This window comes from Centroberyx gerrardi, chromosome 14 (assembly GCF_048128805.1).
Source record: "Centroberyx gerrardi isolate f3 chromosome 14, fCenGer3.hap1.cur.20231027, whole genome shotgun sequence".
Lineage (NCBI taxonomy): Eukaryota > Metazoa > Chordata > Actinopteri > Beryciformes > Berycidae > Centroberyx > Centroberyx gerrardi.
Window position 1 is genome coordinate 10540581 of NC_136010.1, and position 23221 is coordinate 10563801.

Genomic DNA, 23221 nt, shown 5'->3' on the forward strand with positions numbered 1-23221 from the left:
TAAAGGAGTCCTAGGGCTTTTATTTTAGTTTTCTATTCAGACAAGACTCCTCACCTTGGAAAGGAGCTTGACTCAGGGCTACTAGACTATTAAAATAAACAATATAGAAAATATGTCTGAATTTCTACTGGTGAGCACCGAACAGTCAGTGATTACAGAAAACAGGCACATCCTCATGTTGTAAAACACCTAAAAGCATTTAACAGACATAAATCCTACTTCTCTCACAGGTCTGAATGCCCTCCAAAGTTCAGTTGTTTTTTTTTAAAGATGGGAACTTTGACGTAGATAATTGAGACAAAAAGATCATTCAACGGTCATTTTACAAATGCATGTGACACAGTGCTATGTGTGACAGCTTGGCAGAGCAAGTGGCAGGCTAGCATATTCCTTTTTTTTTTTCAATCGATAGACACTAAAAGCAATTCATAAGTTATTCAATAGCAAATTTGTAACGCACAATAGCACAGCTATAGGTCCGGATGTTTCAGCATCTCATGTTCTGAGTGTCACAGTGAAGAGTCATCAAAGTCTAAATAAAAAAACTTCAGAAGAATATAAAACAATTTCAGCTATCGGCAAGAACTGATGCAGGACATTTTCCAGCAATAGACCATTAATATTAGTGGTTCATAAATAATAATAATGATAATTGGTCAAGCTCTTCCTATCCCCACTTTGGTAATGATCCCCTTACAAGAACGAATCGTGGAGAAATGTATTCTCTGATGCTAAAGACTGACTAAGATTTGTAGGCACTCTGATAAAACTGTGTCTGAGAGTTTGTGTAATACTAATGCTCATCTTCACGGTGATTTCAAATCGCTGGATGCTGGGGTCGATGTGTGTAGCGCGTCTCATGATTCCATTTCGTCTCCATCGAAGATAGGCGGCTCAAAACTAACCACCTCCTCATAGGTTAATCCTGTAAGAAAGAGAAAATGCAAATATTAAATCCAAATATATATCAGCAGGGTCCATACAGTTGATATTAAATCAAATTCAAAGACATTCAATTACTTTTTCCACCACTATTTTTCTGTTCATAAAGGACTCCATACAAAAGCAAGAAACATTTAAGAAAACCTTACTGCATGTTAAACAACCATCAATGGTTTAAATCACAGGTTCACATGCTTTTAAGTCATTTTTCCCAGAATACTTTGGTCTCCTTTTCTATGTTTTGACTTGCATTCTGTCAAACACTGCAAACATTTTATTTATTTATTTCAAGGTCTTTTTAAACACTTCCCCACATAACAGGCTTATTCTCCAGGTATTCCAGTACTTAAACTTCAATTTTGTTAAATTCAAGGACTTTGTTAAATTCAAGGACTCAATTTGAGGATTTTGGGTGGTGCTCAGTGTAATACAAATTTTCAAGCTTTTCAAGACCTGAAAGTTATCAAATACATTTTCCATATTTCTACAGATTTGCATAGGAATCCTGTCCCATGAACAGGTTCATTCCAAGACTAAAACGAATACTTTCAGACCATTAAGAGATTTGTTTTGTTTTTACATTATAAGATTTACACCGTTTAGTAATGATTACACATACGTTTCCATTCCTCGATCTCCAGCTCGCGGCTCTCGAAGCTCTGGTCGTACGGCTCGGCCTCAGGCTCGTCGTCTGGGTCGTGGTACTGGGCGAAGTAGGGATGAGCCAGAGCCTCGGCCGCTGTGATCCGCTTGTCTGTGTCCAGAACCAGCATCTTCTCCAGAAGGTCCACAGCTATAAAAAAAAAAAAAAAAAAGAAAAACATAGCTGCATCACAAACAGTATTTACAGTCCATGTGTCATCATCTTAGCGGAAAAATGTGAAATACCAGCAACTGTGAGGTTTTAGATAAAGCCTAACATTGCCTCTACTCACTCTGTTGTATACAATATTTTGACCGAGGTTTAGATTCATCATATAATATCAAGCACCATCAGTCATAGTATGGCCAGAAAATATTAAGGATGCAGTGTTAAGAGAATTTTGTGAAAAATTAAAAAGCACTTCAGAGGCCCTGAACCATTTCAACAATAAAACCCTCTGTTCAGAAAAGCCTGGTTCTTCTGGTATTACCTTGTGGGTTGGCACCAATGAACACATCAGCAAAATTCCTCTTGGGCATCTGTGGCAAGGAGTTGATGTAGTTCCTGGCCTGGGAAAATATGTAATTCAAAGGTCAACTCCCACTAGGAGCTACGTACATGTCACCCACATTGTGTATTGTCTGTTCGATAATGCGCAGATTATTTTAAGCGACTGATTCTATTCAGCATAACAAGCTCCTAGTAGACTGCAACGCACTCACTACACTTCTCTCGACAGCTGCAACTATACTGTATGCCATAATACTGAATGTACATAGATACTGTATGTATACATGCAGAGTAATGTGTTGGTCTCAAAGCTACTCTGTATCTTAAACTGTAACTTTACACTACATATGAGGCCCTGTTGTCAGTGAGTACTGTGAAACTCTGAGTTGTCAATTTGTCTTTCCACCAGTGACACAAAAACAAATTCCAGTGTATTAATTTTACCAAGCATATTGTGCCTCATTAGAAAACAGATAAGTCTAGTTTGCAGAATGACATTTATCCTATTACTTGAAACAATAACATTATATGTGAATCACACAAAGAGTAATGCTGAGAGGTAAGACAAAGATTTCACGAATGTGCAAACAGAGAACAAAAAAAGAAAGAACACCTCAGAGCCGAGTATCTTTAACACAGCACAATGTGGTTAGTAACCATCATAAGCAGGAACTTGGTTGTTATTGTAGATCTTACGAAGCCTATTCATTGTACACATTGTGCATGTTTGACTGTTTCAAAGTCATTCTAAAAAAAACAAGCTTTGTTATTGCTTGTTTGAGTGAAAGGCCAAGCATAGTAATGCCTTCACTACTGTTATGACTGCTGCTTTAGTCAACAAGTTAGGAGCAGTTCATGGCAGTCATTGTTACAATCACATGCAGCAAGCATGTCAAACACCACTCAATTACTGTAATTAAAGTTAAAAAAGAAAAAAAAATTGTTTGCTTCATTACTAAAAACAATTTCAGTTAAATCAAATTAAGTGTAATTCAATTTTGGCACCAAATGTTAGCGTTACTGAATTCTGTATATGGAAATGTTATTATCAAACACTAATCACTATACTGTTTGCAGGGGATGTTTTGCATAGATAAAGGATATTGAGCAAGAGCATTGCTTTACAAGCCCAGGGAAAGAGCACTACAGAAGGCCTGAAGTCCTGTTCTGGTCTGCTGGTCTGGCCTAAAGAAAGCAACTGTGGATCCTGCTCACCTCATGGCTGGGCATCCTGCTTATTAGAGATGCTGGGGGCGTTCCTGTCAGACGCATTATCTGCTGAAGCTGGTTTATATCTACGAGGCTTGGGTCAAGGGGAGTATAGCGATAGAGCAGAGTTGGTTAAGAAGCAGCTTCTCGATCTAAGACTGTGTGGGCTAACCTCTAGTTGCCCTACGAGGCTGGTGTGAAAAGGAAACTCCAAGCTTTGAAGCAACGTGTGAGAAAAAAGCGAAGAGAGGCCGGTTAGGGGTCGGCAGATTTAGAGGAAGGAAACAACACAACAACATGCTTTACATTATGAGATTAAAGAAGAATCGGGTCAGTCGGTGAAAGACAGAACCCAAGTTAATCACCTGTGGCAGAATAATCTTATGGCAAATATCACTTCATTCACTCAGGTAAAGAGGCAGAAACCAAGTCTTGCATGTTATAACAAACCCACAAAGTCGAAGGGTGCAAAGCATGCTGAAAATTGGGCAGCAGATAATTAATCACACATTGATGCACAGCAGAGTGGAATGTTTGGCAACTTAGGGAGAAAAAGACCTTGCATAACTTTGAACTCACAGACTCTGAAGATATTTTCATCAAGAGCTCGGGCCCTGGCGTTCCGACGAGCAGCATGATTAGCTTCAACTGATCAATGTCTACCAGCACACGGTAAAGGAAGACCAGGAGCTGGACAAGGGAGACCTTGGAATCTGACTCGTTAGTCTTTATCTGCCTTGTGAAACCAATATGACCCAAGAACGATCTGTGATATTTACTTTCAGTATATATTCACTATATTCCACACACCAGATGTGACACAAGAAAACGGTTTCTATAAAGCCACATCTCAAATTGTACAGAGGAGAGCGGAAAGAGAACTTGCAAAGTAACCTGTGGAAGCAGCGTGAATTTTACATTGGCAGCTCACAACAGGAAAACAGAGAGGGGATGGTGTGCAACCCTGCTGTATAGCTACTTAAGAGCTCAGCTGTTAGTGTGAAAACACTGGCAGGGGGAGAGAAAGATAAACAAAACAACAAGGACAAACAGACTGCGGATTAATATGCCCATACAAAGACTAGTTGTGGTGTAGGTGGAAAATGGACCCGGGCCAAGGATGCATACTGACAACATTGGAAGAGTTGAAACACGCCAGCGGAAACGTTACAGCAGAGGGTATGTGTTGAGCCAGAGGGGGAGTGTGGCAACAGGTGGCAACTGCATTATATCTATAAAGACTATAAAACACATTTCAGGCAGCGTCGTGTAGGAGGAGTGAAGCAGAAATCAGTGAAAAAGCATTAGAAGAGTTAAGATTATTAGAAGAAGACATAGAAAAGAAGCCTCGGAGATCAGTTTCTGCTATTGTACCTGCAAAAAGCTGTAAGCATCATAAATCAGTGCTTCCACAACTATGTAAAAGGTGTGTCAGAGTCTCACCAACCCACTATGGGAGCTCAGAGGGTGAAGATGTATGGTTATATATCCTCAACTGAAAAGGATACGGTCAGTACCAGGAAACAGAGTTCTTCCAGTGAGAAGTTCTGCCATAATACACCCCACTGACCAAATATCCACTGAAACACAGGAAAAGAAAAACTTGAGATTTTAGCGTTCCACAATGACAAAAAACTCTTCTATCACGACACATATGGAAACAGAAAGTCACTAATCAAGCAACAGAAGTCTCTCTCTACCTGTCATGTTGTAATGCATCCAGTTCAGCATGATCTCTGGGGCACGGTACCAGCGGGTGGCCACATAGCCAGTCATCTCATCGTCGGTGTGCCGCGCCAAACCAAAGTCCAAGATCTGAGAAAAGGAAAAGCGTCAGTGTTTGCAAAAACCTCAGCGTTGCCGGACACCGGGCAGATTCAGGACGTTTTGAATGAGAGCTGCAGTTCACCGACCTTCAGCTCACAGTCTTCATTCACAGCCAAGTTACTGGGTTTCAGGTCCTGGAGGGAGAAAATGCAACCGTGAATTAGTGTAGTTTATGTTCAGGTGATGAGCTTAACTCTGGATATGTGTCTGTAACAATACATACACAATACATAATCTTGTACTGGTGTGATATTACTACTTTCTGACTCTGCCTGCCTTTGTTCTAAGGTTAAAATAGCAGTATTACATTATTAACACAGTGCAACATAAAGGTCCTGTTTACGACTTCCCTTCCCTTCAGTGTTTGCACAAGACACAGGCCTGATTCTGCCATGTGGAAGATGCCATAAAACCCTGACACACTTCTTTTTCAAACTGGGTCAGAGACAAAGTGACCATTTTCCATTTCACGGCTGAATCACAGCGGACAAAATCAAACGTGGCACTTACTCTGTGAATGATGTCTGCTGAGTGGATATACTGAGGAGACAGAGGAGAGCGCCGGCATCAAGTTACATCATCAATTATGAGTTGTACTGATCTACCACCACAGAAATGTTTGCAATGCTAAGAGGTGTGTGACACTGCAGTACAATGTGCAAAACACTGCTCTTGCAATTAGTCCAACTTAAGTGTTGTTTACAAAGCATAATAAGGTGCTTCACCTTTAACCCCCGGAGGATCTGGTATATGAGGAACTGCACATGGTCATCTGTGAGTTTCTGACATTTCACTATGTTGTTGAGGTCCGCCCCCATTAAGTGAGTCACAAGATACCTGCCAATCACAAAAGAGATGACACAGATAAAACCACACAGCTGTTGGAAGGCAGGTCAATATTTTTCTCAGTTCATAAAAAGGCAAGATGGACATAAATGAGCGTTATTACTTTTGCAGTGAGAGTCTTTTGCAGTCAGAAACTAATTTTCCATACGGCTGTGTGAGCTCAAACCGGTTTAACAGCTACTTCTTTGCACTCGCACTCCTCTCCAGAGGCCGTAATAGGCCGAGCCCTTCACAAATGGAATGTCATTTAACAGCACGCCTAGATAAGTGGGCTTAATGGGACTGCATCAGTGGATAATTCAAATCTAATCCCAACGGCGTTTAGAAAGCCTGAACGGTGGTAAGCACTTCTGGAGGAGGGCGAGAACAGGATGCTACAGTAGCAGTTTTTCAGCCAAAACACGCACAGAGCCATGCACTGGCTCCGTCAGGCTGCTGCTCAACAGATACCCTTTCATGAATACCCTTCTATTCTCATACAGCAGCCAGTGAGACCTTAAAATAGCACATGGTTACGCTTGAACTTGTCCTCATTGCCCCTCCTCTACGTGACATCAAAAGCCAACACAGGGACACAGACGCACTCCAGAGTTCGGAAAAAAGTATATAAATAGTGACGTCTCATCCCTCTTGATCCGCTGACCTCTCTTCCTCTCTCCTATAGAAACAGGAGGAGGGCCGGAGCTCGGAGGAGCCTTGCCATGGCGGTGTGTGAGTCAGTCTATATTTTTAGATTAGAGGGGAACCGCAGTTACAGCACCTGCATAATATCCTAGGTTTTTCCTGGATAGCACACTGCATGCAGAACACTTCCCATGTTCCAGCAGATGTGTCAGATAAACAGATGTGCAAGGACGGAAAATAGCAGAGCTGAAGGGTGAACAACCTCTGACTCCACATTTATTCTTCTAGGTCGTGTGAGAAAAGCTCCACTCCACTTTCTGTTTCCAGACTGTCTACTTTTTTCACTGTCTCTCCCATAAACCCAGTCTCACACACACAGTCTACATGAGTGACCTTGTATAGCCTCCAGTCCTCTGTGACATCATGTTAATCTGAGACAGTGGGGCAACACAAACAGGGCAACAACTGCTGAGAGTGCAAGGAAAAGGTCCATTCTTCTTCAAAGTACCATTCTATCCTTAATATGAACAAGTAATGAGTAGGGAATGAATGGAAATTTGGGGCATATTGCTATTCTGCAAAAAATCTGTAAAAAAAAATGCCATCAACAGCTCATTCTGACGTCAGATGTGAAATAGTCATGTAGCTAAGCAGCACTGCGGGTGGGAGTCAGATTATTCAGGGGTATGACGGGGGTAAAAAAGAGGCGGGGCTTAGCACAGTGCACCCCTGCTGCAGGCCCAGGCGTGAACGTCTGACACTCTGCCTCTGGCATCCACACACAGCGGGGGAGGCGGCGCGAACTTTTCAGGACTGAGTCACCGTCTAGCTGTCCACTTCCCATTTCCAATGACTTTCAACAACAACAAACAATAAAGGGCCTGCTTGCCAACAAATAGGCTATGTTTCACAAAGCCAGGAATCTGGACAGCACAGGGAAGGAAGCTGGAGGTGAAACTACTGTTGTAGCTGTGAGTGATTGAATAACTACCAGACTGGACAGTCTAAGAAACATTCCTCTCTGTTTAGTCTACTGGCCGGCCTCCAGGTGTTTCCCAGGCACGGCCACAGTTGTCTGCTGCAGAGAAACTACAGGCAGTATATTGTAGAAAATGTTTCACTACACTGACACCCTGAGTCAATGGAGGTGGGGAGGGAAACTTCAGGTTAAGGGATTACAATATAGATATTAAAAAACGATCAACTTACACATCATTGAATTCCTCCAGACTGGTAGCAGGGGTAAAGACATCTAGGAGGCCAATCACCTGCAACAACAACAAAATAACAGCCATGTCACCAACGCAAACAACAATGGGCAACATACTTAACAACATACTTACTGTACCGCAAATTTTTTTGAAGCACAGACATTGTGAGGCATTGGATAACCAGATCAGTACAAACAAAGCAGGTATCAAGGCACAGAGCCTTGTTTCATTTTTATGCCGGTATAGAGCCACACCTTTCAGTTAAGGACACAACAGTGGGAAAACAGAAAGAGACTCACATTTTCATGTTTCATGTGCTTAAGCAGCCGTAGCTCTCTGTATGTTCTCTTGGCGTGGATGATGGACTGAAATGGCCGAGAGAGTTTCTTCACAGCTATCTTCAAGCCAGTCTTCTCATCATATGACGAACTGATAAAAAAGGGGCATAGACTTCATCATTATTAATCAATATGTGTCTCATAATAATCCTTCTCCCATGCAACAAGAATTAAACCCATAAATGATAAACACATCTGCTGAACACTTTGAACGATGTTGCAGACTTGTTTTAGTAGAGCAAGGCTGTCATTTCTAGGCAAATGAGAAAACCTGTGCTGTTTCAGATGGCTCAGAGTGGGCCGAGTTTGCTGTTGAAACCAAATTAGGTGCTGTAAGAGGTGCTGAAGGCTGGGGAAAAGGGCGACATCAGCAGAAAATGTCATCTCTCAGCACATTGGGACCAGCCTTGCCTGGAGTCTGTCAGACGGACTGAAGGGAGAACTGTCTCCCTAGCACTTCCTCCTGCTGGTAAACCTCAGCTAGCCAAACCACAGTCATGGGTACGGACACTCCAAGCAGTGGCATATGACTACTGCTGGGACCCAGACAACAGAGTCCTCTAAGACAGCAACATACAATGATGATTAGTGTTTTTAATGGATATTTCTTGATGTGCGTGTGGTGTCTAAACAGCATTCAAATCCATTTTAACAGAGATACAAATTAAAGCTCTATAGTGTCATTACAAATTAAATGGTTTCACAGCAGTTAGGGCAGACTCCATGTCAACACTGACAATACAAGTCAAGTGTGCTGTTTCAAAAAAAACAAGACAACATGCTCAGTGCACTTTCGAGCTGATGGTAATCTGACCAGCAACAGATTATCTTATTGCCTAGCAACAGCACAGCTGTCTGCTTCCATGTGCAAAACAAACATCTGCCCACTAAAACAACAGTTTAATGCCGACAATGTTGTGTCCTAGATAGTATTAGCACAACCTATTTAATCACCAGACCAACGCAAATGGTCCATCTGAATTTATAACGCCCATCCTGCTAAAGCTTATCCTGTTACCAAGCAGCATTCGGGAAATCCACCTTACCAGGAAAACAATCATTCGGTGTTATTAAATTACCGGATCTCTACCCGACTGTTAATGCAGACGCCTCATTGCTGCAGATATGGTGTTTCTTAAAATACTATCTGTAGAGCTATCTATACAATGTATCTGTAAGATGTGTAGTTGTCAAGTTTGACACAGGAACACACTGTCATCCTTAACACATTACGCAATCTGTTAACTTCATCCTACCTAGCTCGACTACATCAACTGGTGGTGGGACCAGTGTAGCATAATATAAATGTGAGTTTCTTATCAAATGTCATTACAGTAACGTCTGGAAACAGCATATATGCGAGTAAAAAGAAACACTAATCTAACATGCGCACTAACCAGAATCTCAACCTCTTCCCTACTTTTCTAACTGGTTTCTGTAACTACTATAACTTCACCGTTTCCTGCAACGTTGTTTAGCGAGACTAACGTTAGATATGAGCAATGAGGCTCGTTAAACTTCTTACAAGCGGACAATATGAAGTCAATACACTGGCCGTTAAGAGCACGAGCACAAATAAATAAGTTTGCTTGCTCAAAAGCACATCGTGGCTCCACCTTGCTAGCTAACGTTAGCTAGGTAGTGGAACTGAAGAGCTAACTAACTTTAGCAGCAGCAGGGCAGGCCTCGTCTAAATGAATGGGGCTGACAAGGCTACACACTCATAAGAAACGGGATTTACCACACGGATCCATAGGCTCCGGAGCCGACGGGAGACAGGCTCTGGTACCTCTCCGGCACTTCCCAAATCGTCTTGTTCACCTCCTGCCGATAAAAGTTCGGTCTCTCTTTCTGCGACATTCCTGCAGAACAACCCACCAAGTTGACTTCTGCTTTTCCTTGCTGTAAAGTGGCTGCCTAGTTTGAGCCGTGCAGCCCGAGTTAAGTTTCCCCAAGTATAAAACCAACACCTAAGAAATGTTCCTCGTTTGTACAGAATCTTCGCTAATCTATGTATTCTTCGCGAAATGTTGCAGAATCGTTGTTTGCATGCACGTTGTAAAAATTAAAACGCTATTTGTCCTGCTCCAGTTGCACGCAGTTCCCGAGATTTCGCCCCGCTTGTTGCAACATTGTCATGAAACCTCGCGAGATGATCCTCTCGAGCCAAGGGGACAGACGAGGCCAGAAACTCATGCTGCTTTCAGGTGCTATCGGAAACATTACCCTACGGTGGCCCTGTTATGTGAAATGTTGTTGTGTTTTGTGAAATGTTGTTGTGTTTTGTGAAATGTTGTTGTGTTTTGTGAAATGTCGTTGTGTTTTGTGAAATGTTGTTGTGTGTTGACCCTCAGGGCTACCGTACATTACACAGTTCGGAGTTGAGCGCACATGAAAAGCCCAACAGTGGTAAAAACGACTGGAAACGTTGTGCAATTTACTCTGACTGATTCTTATTTTAGCTGTGTCAACAACTGATGGTAAAAATTATGTATTGTATTATTATCTGTGTATAATTTATAGAATTGTTTGGCATTCTACATAAATAATTAGTACTGTGTGTTTCTATTTTTGCTCTTTGTTTAATCTTTAGTTGTCATGTCATGACATTATCTTCTTTTGACTGCAGCTGCAGTGCAAAGTAGCTCTGTTCCATCTGATTTTTAAAATTGCTACCAAAAAACTGGTTTTGTTAGAAGGTCCATCTTATTATTATGTATGATAAAGAGCACTTGAAAGCACATCAAGTCATATTTACGACTGATTCCCAACTTTGAAGAAGGAGCTTACAAGGAGCACCTGAAGGCAGCATTAGAGGTCTCATGTAATTCCTAGAGATACATATTTGTTTACATTTTGTTGTAGAGAATGTTTTTATTTCATAATAAAGGAAAAATATACCTTAATCTTTGGTGCAGTAGAATAGCTTATCAAAGTTTTAAGTTAAACATAACATTCATAAACATTCATAGCAAAGACATAACAACATAACAACAGAATAGGATGGCTGAGTTTAAATAAAAAAACAACAACAATGCAGTATGAGACATACACACTCACAGTAAAATGTACACAAGTTCACACATCTACAAAAAAATTAACTTTATGAGCATTACTCCAAAGTAAACGTCAACAGTTTCTCTATGATTCTAAGATAATTTTGAAAGACAGCCTGGACTTAAAAAATATCCCCAATATGGAGACTTTGTATTTTAGTATTTGTTTTGATAACCTAACATATGACAAATGATACTAAATAAAAACTTCTCTTGTGACATGATTTTAAAAATCCCTCAATGAACCAATATCTTTTGTAATAAATGTGTAATAAATAAAATGCATTCACAAGATATCTCTGATTTTAAAAACCTAAAGGTTGTTTGGGTTTTCTTTGACCCAATGGAGATCATCCATCAGAGATGCACTGATGTTAAACCCTTCATGTAACACTTCTTCTGTGCCTTGGTAGAAGGGTTTGATAGAAGGATCTGTTCCTCCTCTAATTTAAGGGTCATCGGAGTCATCATCATCTCTGGGCAGGCCTGAAGATGAAGACTTCAGCGGAACCGAGTCAAATCCATCCGATGTCCTCTGAAAACACATTGATAACAACATCTAGCATGAATAGATGCTTTGAGTGTCTTCTCAACATGAGCTATTTTTAGTGGAGTGGGACGGGGTTACTGACCTCTCTTGAGAAGGACTTGATTTTGGTGAAGAAGGATTTCTTGGTGAGGTAGATGAGGTCGTCCTCTGCATCCTCTCCCTCCATGATTGCACAGCTGTCTGCAGCTGGAAGCTCGCACTCTTTACCCCCAGAGGTCATTATCAACTTGGAGTACTTATACTGCAGCCTGAGGACAGAGGATGATCATCTGTTACAAACTGCAGGATTCTGACAGGTTACAGTTTCTTATGGTTTCTGAATTTCCACACTCATAGCTTAGGTTTTAGCTTTAATTTTTGTTTCTACTATAATCACCTTGATAAGAATTGAATCTTGGATGTAAATGGCAACTATATACAGACTAGCTGAAAAAAACTCAAATTATGTATATCAGGGTACATAACAGACCATCTCTAAACAAACACAAATATAAAGAATAAATAAATAAATAAATAATACGTGTGTACTATTATCTATTAGTATCTATTATGTACCCTGCAATTTACTCTGATTGATTCTTATCTTTTTTCTATCTGATGTTATTGTCAAGGTGCCTGTATCACTCATATGGAAGAAAAATAAAGAAAAGCTTTGTCACAAAAAATAAATAAATATGTATATCAGTGGTTCAACAACAAGCACTAAAGGACAGCAGAGGCACAGCTCAGTAGTCTTACTTGCGTGTCTTCTTCCAGAAATAGCAGCTGATGCTGATGAGCAGCACAGCAGCGATCGTTCCCGTGGAAACGCCAAACTTGAGCCAGAAATCCAGAGTCACACAAGCGCTGACTTTTTGTGCCGGTAGAGACTCCCCACCGTGGCACTGCAGGGGCTGTTGCCATACATAGGTGGTTCTCTGAAACACACACACACACACAAATAGTTTAGTCATATAGCATTTAATATAGCATTTAATAACTTGTTATTGATATGTCAATGCCTGTGCAGCACTACCTGTATTCCTTGAATGCATGCACTGACAATCTCTCTGTAGTGGTTTTTGGTGCAGAGTGGACAGGCATGCTGGCTCTGCCACAAGAAGTGGAAGGAACATCCGTCACACGTCCCCTCCGAACATTTACTGTGGACGAAAACACAGTAGAGGCAAGAAAGTCAGAAATACGGAAGATAGATTAATCTCAGAATTCTGAGTATAAAGTGAGAATTGCGAGATTAAAGTCCACATTCTGAGATTAAGGTCAGAATTCTGAAATTCTGAGATTAAAGTCAGAATTCCAAGAATAACGCCAGAATTCTAAGTTTTGACTTTATTCCCAGAATTCTGACTTTAAACTCGGAATTCTGAGATTCTGACTTTTTTTCTCAGAATTCTGACTTCAATCTCAGAATTCTGACTTTATTCTGAGAATTCTAAGATTAATCTCAGAACTCAAATACATTTTTCACATGTGGCTCTAATCCTCTTCCATACAGAAGCCAGAAGCTTGTCCACCCAGACTTTAGACAGTATAGTTGTAGTTCCATAAATTATCCCCAAGAGGTCACTTTGTCCACAGTTCAGAGTCAGAGAGGTCAGTATGTGGGAAGCTGGTGCCAAGTATTATCCGCTGTGATGTGTGTGTGCCAAACTAAATGTGTGGATGACTTCAGAGGTCAGAAGTTCAGAGCAGTCACGGTGTCAGATACCTTGGCAGGGTGATGTGGTCTTTGGCCGTCACTGTGGGATCGCATCTCAGTCTGATGGTGGTCGACCTGCCATCTTTACACGCCTGCGTCGTCTCACTGGACCTGCACACATAAGGTGGAATGTAAAGGTGTCAACTTCAACCATGTGGTATATTTAGAAATTAAAGGTAATTTTTACTTTTGCATTTGTTTAATTTTAGAATTAAACAATACACTTCCAGCGTCAAATAGCTACAGTTGAATATATACGACTGAAAATGAATGAATTAAAATAAATGAAACATGATTTAAGTAACCTGTAGTAGAATATGACGTCTGGCAGGCTGGACGCAGCGGGGAATGATGATTCCAGAGAGGAGATGTTACTCAGGGTTTTATCAGTGGTTACACCTGCAGACAGAAACAGAAGATACGTTGTAGACTTACTCTATACCAGAATTACACATCGTAACCTCATGTAGTTCATGCACACAAATTTAATGCACAATGTCATTTGAAAAGTATAATTCAGTCAGTTCAGTTGATCCTACACCTTGTCAGACTTTACAACAGATGCTAACCCATGTAGTAGCAATAGTAATAGAAGCTGCAGCACTACTACTAGTAGTAATAATAATATTAAGAGTAATGCATTTTATATAACATGCTTTTCATTATAAGTAAATTGCAAATTGCTATGTAATTGGGGTAAAATAAGTGGGAAACTATTTATCAGGTGGCAGAAAATACCTCTCTGCAGAGAGAAAGGTTTTTGGGTCTGTTTTAAAAGAGCCAATCAATTAGTAGTTTATTGGTTGCTGAAATTCAAACCAAGCCTATTATTTGCAGTAATGGATGCAGCAGCATTCAGCCCGTACCGATGAGCGTGTCACCGATAACGAAGGGCTGGGAGGAGACCACACTCTGGCCCCGGATGTCAGAGGGAACCACTGTGGACTGGCAGACGTAACCTTTGACCTCCCTCCCACTCTCTGTCACATTGTCCACACAGGCTGCCAGCGCTCTGCTCTGTAAGACAAACACAGGGTGTCAGTACAAAATCCCAATCCTGACATACTGATTGATAGATAAATAAATAAATAAATGCACAAAGTAATCAGGAAATAAATGAATAAATAAAACAATAAATAAATTCTTAACTAAGCAGGAAAAATAAAATAAAGACATTTATTTTTCATCCATAAATTAATTGTATTATTTATCGCCGTACATGGATTTCTTTTTCCCTCAGCATCAGGATGTATTTTTCCTTTATTTTTTTGTGCATTTATTTATTTATTTATTTATGTCAGGACTGGGATTCCACAGTTAAGGTCTCACCTCTTTCCCACACAGACCCACACTAAAGCGGTGGAAGTATCTCAGGCCTCTGTTGGTGAAGCGCGGGCTGCTCTGGAAGCCGGTGGCGTTGGCCAGAGGAGAGAAGTCATAGTGCAGCAGCGCTCCTCCGCTGCTCTGCACATCCAACACACAGTCACTGAGACAAGCTGAGTGGGCCTGCAGGGTGGGAAGAAATCAGTAATATGAATAGAAATATACCAGAGACATCAGGCTCATGATTACACATCACACTTAGTAGATGAGCTATAAAAATTCAATGAAATGTACTGTATATCCTCAGTTAAAATATAGTGATACGCATATGGATATGGATATGGATATAGATATAGATATAGATATATATATAGAGTTGAGTACATGAAGTTACACTGACATCTTAAAGTCCCCATGAAATGTCATTTTGAGAGCATCATACTTCCTTAATTTGATGTATTTCCTGTTGAAACAGAGCCAGGATTGTTCAAAAATCTATGATGGTTTTATTGGCTGGAAATTTATTTCCGCCTAATGGTACACCATGAGGTAACCATTAACGATAGACTGTTCCAGGAAGTAATGTGTTTTGATATAAAAATACAAGAAAACAAAAAAAAAAAAGGTATGGTGTTTTTGGCATGTACTGTTAAATAGGTGTATATTATGACATGGAAATTTAGCTAACAAGGTGAAGTTTGAGTTGAGTTTACTTACCTTGTTCCTCTTTGTGTTCGGTCCACACTGAACACAAGCAGCCTCTCCTACAGGCTGCTCGGCCCTGATGAAGGTGTTTGGTGGGCAGCTCCTACACACTCCGGTGCCACTGACCATGTAGTGTCCCGCTGGGCAGGGGACACAGGCGGAGCCGGTCTTACCAGACCTCAGCGCACAGTGCCGACACTCGGAGGCTACACCGCCAATCACATTGCTGATATGGATGGAGTAGATCTTGGCAACATCAGAACTGTACTTTCTCTCCTGGAGAAAGGGAAGCGCTAGTTACCAATCGACAGCTCTGCCACTCTACACACACAGTGGGACAGTCAGTTTGGGTTTCCATTCATAATGCAATGTGAAACATGCTTTTCTTAAAGGTCCAGTGCAATGACAGTTGCATTTCTCAATGTCATGGTATAATTTAACGAACCTGGTAATGTAAAATTACCCAAATTATTTTGATTTTTTTCTCCCTCTGGTTGTCAACAGAACCGAATAGATTTAGAATTCCAATCTACTTCCTGGTGTAAATGATGTCACCTACACCCACGTTTTAATGAATGGTCTGATTGGTCAATAGTATGCATAGATAATGAGGTGCCCCATATTCTGTCACACAATAGCCAGCCAGCTACTTGTCAAAATAGCCAAAATCTCCATTGTTGCTGGGTGCCGAAGTTCCAACACTGGATATTTGTACGGCAAAGATAGAAATACTGGTATACAGTGGGAGGTTCGGCTCTCACTCAGTCCTACAAGCTTTGTACCATCTGACCATCAAAACTGAATAAAACAAAGCTCATTGTGTTAGAAATCAATATCAAACCTTTCCTGACTGAGCTGAAATCAATACACTGGATCTTTAAAGGTGTCTGTGCTTTGTTTTAAGGTTAATTGTGGTGTTGTCATAGTTCAACAGTGATATTTGGGGCGTGTGGTTCTGTCTCACCGTGGTATATTGCCCTGTGCGCTTAAAAGTCCAGGTGAAGCTGGTGGTGTAGTTGGTCTGGATCAGGTAGGAGTAAGACTGCTTCCTGCTGCTGCCGCTCCACTGCTCCACCACATCGTTATTCCACTGATTATAACCCTGGGGAGGAACACACTCGCTTCAGATATTCATACTCATGTCAAACTGAACTTTTTCTTTATACTGGGATCACACCCTGAAGACATTCATTGTGATGTTTCCCTCACCGCCATGAAGTAAAGTGCACAATCAGCAGTACACTTGGTCTCAAAGACAAAGGTGATCCGAGATAGTTCACTCCTCTCGCTGTCTTTGGCCATGGACTGAGGCAGCCTTGGGAGACAGATTGCATTTCATGAAACCTCTCTTACAGGTGTAACATCACATAACAGCTAACATTTACGGTAGATACATATACATATAGAGAGAGAGACTTTTATGTGTAATTTTTGTGTCTTGCTCCACCTCACCTGTATCCAGAGACGTTGAGTGAGAGCATCATGTAGTCTGAGTCCTGCTCCCCAGAGATGGTGTAGATATACTCTCCAGCTACTTCCCATGCTGCCGTAACAAACAACACAACAATAACATACTACAATGTACACAAACAAAATCATTGAGGCTTCGGACCGCCCTGTCCTGAGAAACTAAGGCTAGCCAAATCACTAGCATCTTTTAAATCACTCTTCAAAACGTACTTTTATGAAGAGGCTTTAGTATAATGTCCCAATTTATCCCTTTATGTTTTGTTTATTATATTATTTTACAAGCTGTGTCCTATCTTTTATTCTTGATCCTACAGGGCGCTCCCCCTCTCTTTCTCCTTATCTTACATTCTTTACATACTTTACTTTACATATACATACTTACTTTAGATATACATACTTATTATATACAATTGCTTTTTGAGTATTGCTATTTTTGCTATCCTTTGTCCTCTTTTAATGATTCTGTAAAGCAGCTTAGCAGGTTATTTTCATGATTTTATTTATGGGTTTATGATGATGATTATTATTCAGCACATACTGTGAGGTTGTTATAGTCGACCTCTCTGTAGTGCAGTGTGCAGTCTTGTATATGAGTGAAGTCTCTCACCTGTGGTGCGGTCGGAGTCGCTGTATTCTTGACTGGAGACCCAGCTCTTCATGTTGCTGGGCATCCTGTTCCACCACTTGTACTCGAAGCCGACCTCTGGCTCCGTGCCAACAGGACACTTGGCGCAGGCTGTCAACGCATGATGTGTTATTGTGTCAGAGTATACTGTATGTGCATGTCAAAACTACTGGTTAAAACAGAAATGTGGCGGCATTACTGCGAGGATCTGAACACGTCAATAAGAGCGATCCAGCAATAAATCCACGTCATTTCAGCTTTTATCAACATGCAAATTCATAACTGTCAATGTGGAATCACTTTATAATTTCAAGTAATTTCTTTTTACTTGTTTTCAGTGTTATACTGTATGTATTTATCACATGGCTTAGTTGAATACTCAATTCTGATTGGCCAATGAATGCATTCTGAGGTCTGTTAATAAACGATTGTGGTTTCGTATATCACTCATTGTTTCATATATCACTGCTTCCCATCTAGTCATAATAAGTCTGGTTGGTTTTGTCGATTTCTAATCAACCTTGGGCCAAAAAGTTACTCCTTGGTCACTGTGGACAGTCCTGCTGGACTATTTTTTGGCAGAAGCTTGTAAATAACTTCAGCTTTTAATAAAACAATTTTAAATCAGTATTTTGTGTCAAATGATTGATATCTTTGGTAAGTAGCCATGTAATAAGCGGAATAAGGTACAGTGAGTCCATCATTATTGCAAAACAAGCCCTTCAGGCTTACATTACATATACTGTCTATCACTGTTGTCATGTGAAAACCTTGTAACTTTGTAAGTTTTTTGATTTTCATGTTTTAACTTAAATTCAAGGATTAAGGATTACATGCTCCTCAATGAACTGGGGAAATTCTATGATCGTTGGTGCTGATGAAACCCTTTGAAACCATGTTGGATAAACTCACAAATGCATGGTGGTCAAGCTAAAATCGACAAGCTAAAGCTGACATTTTGGAGATAGGAGTGTAGATGGAGCACATTGTGTACTGGATCTGCACCTGTTCCATTGGAGTAGAAACCGCTGGCACAGGGTTTGCAGGTGGAGGAGTTGGTGACAAAGAATCCCGGGTTACATGGAGGACAAGTCTGCATCTTCCCCGAGGCCGGCAGCTTCACCGCTCCTTCAACACTCTCACTGCAGATCTTAGGCTCGATCCATTTGTACATGAGCTGGGTCTGAGACACACAACAGCAGAAACATGAATACATGAAAGATGCTGCTGATGGCTCTGTGGTAAACAGAATCAGCCCAGACAATTGATATTTACGGAAACCTAATAGTTGCACCAGATGGCTGCGGACTGAACTATGCTGAAAGAGGATTTTCACAGTGTTCACCTCTCCTGAACTTCCGTGAACGCTACCTCCACATATGTTATTTGCTTTTCCCTCATTACCTTTCCCTTGGAATCACATGGAGTGTGGGTGTAGAAGTAGTCACTGTTTGTACACGCAGGTCTTGGTTTACAGTTGCCTGAACCAGCCTCTGGAAAAACAGAAGCCAGGTCAGGGGGAACAGCCGGCAGGTACGAGGGAAAACACACAGCTCACATTAAGATCCACTGATACCACAAGCCCTACACACACTTTGTATCCACTCAACCAGTCTATATTTGCATGTAGATTGCCTTGCCTTTGTGTGGTGACATGCAAACGTGTGATGTACTAAACGATTGTAAGTTTAAGCATATCCACAAGAGTTTAGACAAAATCGGTTAAAGAAACAGACTGGTCAGTGATATGATTGGTCTTTGTGAACAAAGTATTAGCAATGCAAACCTGCGTATTTGTCTTTTTCACACTGGTGGCAGACAGTGGCTCCCTTATTGGAGAAGGAATCGGCGGGGCAGGGGGTGCAGCGGGCTGATCCTGGTTTTGCACTGTAGGCGCCAGGCTTACAGTGGAAACACTCTGACGTATAGGCCACCCCTGGATGAAACCATCAATAAACATGTAATCATTAACAGAACAAAGGAGGTGAGGAGTGTGCAGACGTTAAGAACTGCTACTTCATGCAAAGTTTTCACTCGCAGTGAATTCCAACCTGAGCAATTGGAATCTTCTGATCTATAACTAATAACAGACTGAAAAAGGAAAAGAGCCAGTTGGGCAAAGAACACTATAGAAAATAGCCCAGAGGAAAGCAATGTCCTAAATAAGATCTCCTCTACTTCTCCACAGAGATGAGTTTTATTTAAAATCAGCCTGAGATTTTGAACATTTTCTCAAACTTCTGAAATTCTGCACCTGAGAAACAAGCCTTGGATCGACTTTTTCTGGTATACCATGCTTGTCATTTAGCTCTTGTGTCTTAACATGCATTCAATCTATTCTAAGTCTCTAATGGATCATTAAAGAGAAACATCTCAGAAATCTATCAGCAATGTGTGTGTGCAGCCATCTACAAATGAGATATCATGCTTTTTTTTTTTATTAGTCTCAAGCACTTATAATTAATGCAGATGTAAATTTTCATGTGCAACTCGTTATTGCTCCTAAGGGGGGGTTAGGAGTAAGAATTCAGATATCAATGATCCTAAATTAATACAATATTGAGATATGAGATAAGAAAAGGTGATGTTAAGCAACTTTCTGTTTCTACCTGAGATGGCAATGTTTCTTAACAGCACAGGTTTGACAGCACTGTCCAGCATTGTATATGTAGTGGTTCTCCAGTACAGCACATTGGTGCCTTTGTTCAGCTGTACCTGCACAGAGTGAAGTTGAGAAGGAAAGAAAGAGATAGAGAGAGAGAGGCAGAGATAAAAAAAAAAATGAGGGCTATACACGTCCAAATTCTCCAACAAATGAGAGGCCTCATGCCAACAAGTGTGATGAAGCGCTTTGTGCTTAAAGCTACAGTCAGACGTACGGTGTAGTGGCTCCAGTCGCTCTCTGACATCTTCATCCACCGGTTGTCAGAGTCTGTAGACTGGCACTGGTCGTTCTGGACCTGGGAGGGAGAAATGAGCCAGAGGTCACCAAATATTAACCCTAAACATAACCACCGTACAACAGAGAGTCACTGTAAAACACTTACAAAGAACTCAAAGTAGATACTGTTGTCCGGGTAGGAATATTCAAAGGACACAGTCCCGGATTTCTTCAGGTTCACAGCGTAGGACAGCGTTGCACTGCACTCGTCTGTGTTTGAGGCTATGAAATCATCCTTTGGTATCCAGGTTGAGCTAGAAAAACATCAGCAGCAGACATCAGCAACAGTTTGACGAGCTTCTTGAAACTGAGAAAATAGTTAGGGCTTTGATCAGAATTATGTGTGAAACATGTATCAACAGTCAAAAAATACATGTGTGAGGCAGACTAACTTGGAGCAGTTTGTGTGGGCGTCCCCGCCATTGGTGTCCATCCCATGGGTGACAAAGCCAGTCGGCAGGCCGCCCCACTCATCGAAGGCCACACCGGTCCCCAGGGAGTAGGTGCCTGCTGCGCACTTCTGACACTGCTGGGACCTCATGTCAAGAAACTCCCCTTCACTACAGGAGAAAGCTATAGGAAGAAGGGAATAAAAAAAGGGCAAAGGGAGAGAAGAGCGGTCTCAGTTGAAAGGCATGGAGATGTGCATGTGGTAAGAAACAGATAATGATTCAAATGTAACAATCTGGCTATTATTCACACATTGATTATGCATTGAGGGCATGGAGAGGATATATAAAATAAGTGGGACACTCACTGCATTGAGTGCCTTTGACTGGATCTGGGAGGCCTGTGCATGTGTTGGCTTTGTTGGGAACAGCCACTCTCCATCGTGACCCAAGCACGTCACACTCTGTGTACTCAAAGTGGTAATCTGACTGCAAGGAGGGAACACAGATGGGGGTTTCACACAGCTTGATAAAGTTAAAAAATGAAGTCAACAAGGCTGGGATCACAGAAGCTCTCTTTTAAATCCACTGCAGCTCTGTAAGAATACATAAAGGATGCAAGTCAGCACGCATATGACACAGCAAAATGTACAAGTTGGGCTCTTACTCACAACATACGCCACTGGATTGTTTTATACCTGTTGGAATTTCTCACTAAACCAGGCCAGCCTCCTTTCCAAATAAAAGCTGGGGCTAATATTTACCCAGGAGGCCGTCTCACCTGTTGTCTTAATCTCCCTCATCAAGGATGTGCGGCAACTCTGTACCAGTAAGACTCCCTCCAGGGTTTATTTACTTTGCCAACAGGGGAAAATGCTGATTAGTCCAATCCTTCTGTAAACATTTAATTTCAGTGTTGTTGCAGGGCATTGCTGCTCCACAGAGACAGCAGGAGTTCAGATGTTGCTTTTTTGGTGTAGGTGTTTGATATGCTGCCTTTGATACTCACAGCAGGTGTCTGACAAACACGGTCCCACCAGTAATAATGTAATTTGGGGTGCAGCATTATAATGTTGAAGCTTATCTTGTTGATCTTAACCCTTGTGAAACGAGCCATGAATACCGAGTAGGCAGAGAGGATAATCTTAACATTTGGTCATTGGTCAGCATCGGTGTACTCTGTCTTCCGAGAAGGTCACTTAGCAGATTGAAGCCCACACACACAGCCACGTGGGATTAATAGTTAACAAAAGCACAGCAGCAGTGAATGCTCCTGTGAGCTTGTGTTTTTGATTAGTGCTGCTACATTAGCTGTGGTTGGGGTATCAGATGAACATGGGTCCGGGCGGGAGGATTTGATGTAAAAATGCATCAAATTGGAGATGCGCTCCGGGCCTCATCGCCTCCTTTATACAAACATGAGGAAACCAAGGCAACGGGACATTGTGACCGGTGTGTCTCATGGTCAAATGACTGGCAGTGTCAGAAAACAACTTCACCTGGGGAAAAAAGCTGCTGCCGCGTCCGTAACCCAAATTGCACTCGCTCACCTTGAAATGAAAGGCTACAGGTCTCTTGTGGTAACTTGTCTCTAACAGCTACGGTTTCACATCATGCCACTCGATAAGGCACCACTACGATATCTTTATGACATACACTACCAGGTAACTTTCAGAGTATACTGATAAAAAACAAATATTTTAGTACTATCAAATGGTGCTGCTGTTATGCAAATATTTAGACGTTAAAGTCGGTCAGAGGAGAGGCGGCAGACTTGCTGAAGGTGTTTGGTCTGGTAAAACACAAGCACATGACCATGAAGACACTAAAGGAAGCACAGCTAAATGAATGATGTAATGCTTCAAACAGATACCGGCTAGGTTAACATATGCTCACTTCACACACTTTATCACTTAACTGAGGGAGGCCAATCCTAGGTATTTTATGTGCTTTACTATAAAGAGCAGAGAGGATCAAGAGGATATCTCCCAGTGATACAAATTTGAACAAAACTATTTGTGATTCCTACAGTAAAAATATGAATGGCTTATTTCGGATGTGAAGCAAATGGCAAGCAGCAGACAAGTTTCATTGCATTGGTACTTTTAACTGAAGGATGTTTAGGTCAGTTGTCTTCCAAAGTAGTCAGAAATGCTGTATACAATAAACATCATCTTGGCCTACATATGAATATTTTCCAGACAGCACATCAGGCTTATCCTTACTCCCACATGTCTCAGCTCTCTGCTCTTTTAAACTTTAAGTTTGATATTTTAATGTATTTTGAACAGAATTTCCATCTACACTGCACAG

The 23221-nt window shown here is 41.3% G+C and overlaps 2 protein-coding genes across 3 annotated transcripts; both read right to left on the reverse strand.

The window, feature by feature from the left end:
• Positions 1-254: 254 nt before the first annotated feature.
• On the reverse strand, positions 255-10275 carry mapk14a (mitogen-activated protein kinase 14a). Of its 2 annotated transcripts, none has more exons than XM_071919897.2 (12): positions 9892-10275; positions 8112-8241; positions 7811-7869; positions 5857-5968; positions 5642-5671; positions 5218-5265; positions 5005-5119; positions 4813-4884; positions 3311-3390; positions 2076-2154; positions 1562-1735; positions 255-925 (listed from the first exon to the last, which is right to left on the reverse strand). In XM_071919897.2, the coding sequence occupies exons 1-12, from the start codon at positions 10008-10010 to the stop codon at positions 858-860; spliced, it is 1086 nt and encodes a 361-aa protein (XP_071775998.1). In that variant the 5' UTR covers positions 10011-10275; the 3' UTR covers positions 255-857. The 2 variants fall into 2 exon arrangements, with proteins under 2 accessions (XP_071775998.1, XP_071775997.1); XM_071919896.2 differs by lacking the exon at positions 3311-3390 and adding an exon at positions 3884-3963.
• An 823-nt stretch (positions 10276-11098) lies between these two features.
• elapor1 (endosome-lysosome associated apoptosis and autophagy regulator 1) lies at positions 11099-21394 on the reverse strand. The gene is made up of 21 exons (XM_071919874.2): positions 21277-21394; positions 20912-21092; positions 20626-20773; positions 20458-20538; positions 20188-20293; positions 19365-19514; positions 18983-19071; positions 18584-18761; positions 17561-17689; positions 16936-17026; positions 16693-16798; positions 16448-16585; positions 15496-15759; positions 14785-14961; positions 14322-14472; positions 13761-13854; positions 13465-13566; positions 12772-12898; positions 12495-12673; positions 11839-12004; positions 11099-11741 (listed from the first exon to the last, which is right to left on the reverse strand). The coding sequence occupies exons 2-21, from the start codon at positions 21058-21060 to the stop codon at positions 11655-11657; spliced, it is 2712 nt and encodes a 903-aa protein (XP_071775975.1). The 5' UTR covers positions 21061-21092; positions 21277-21394; the 3' UTR covers positions 11099-11654.
• Between the last annotated feature and the right edge of the window lie 1827 nt (positions 21395-23221).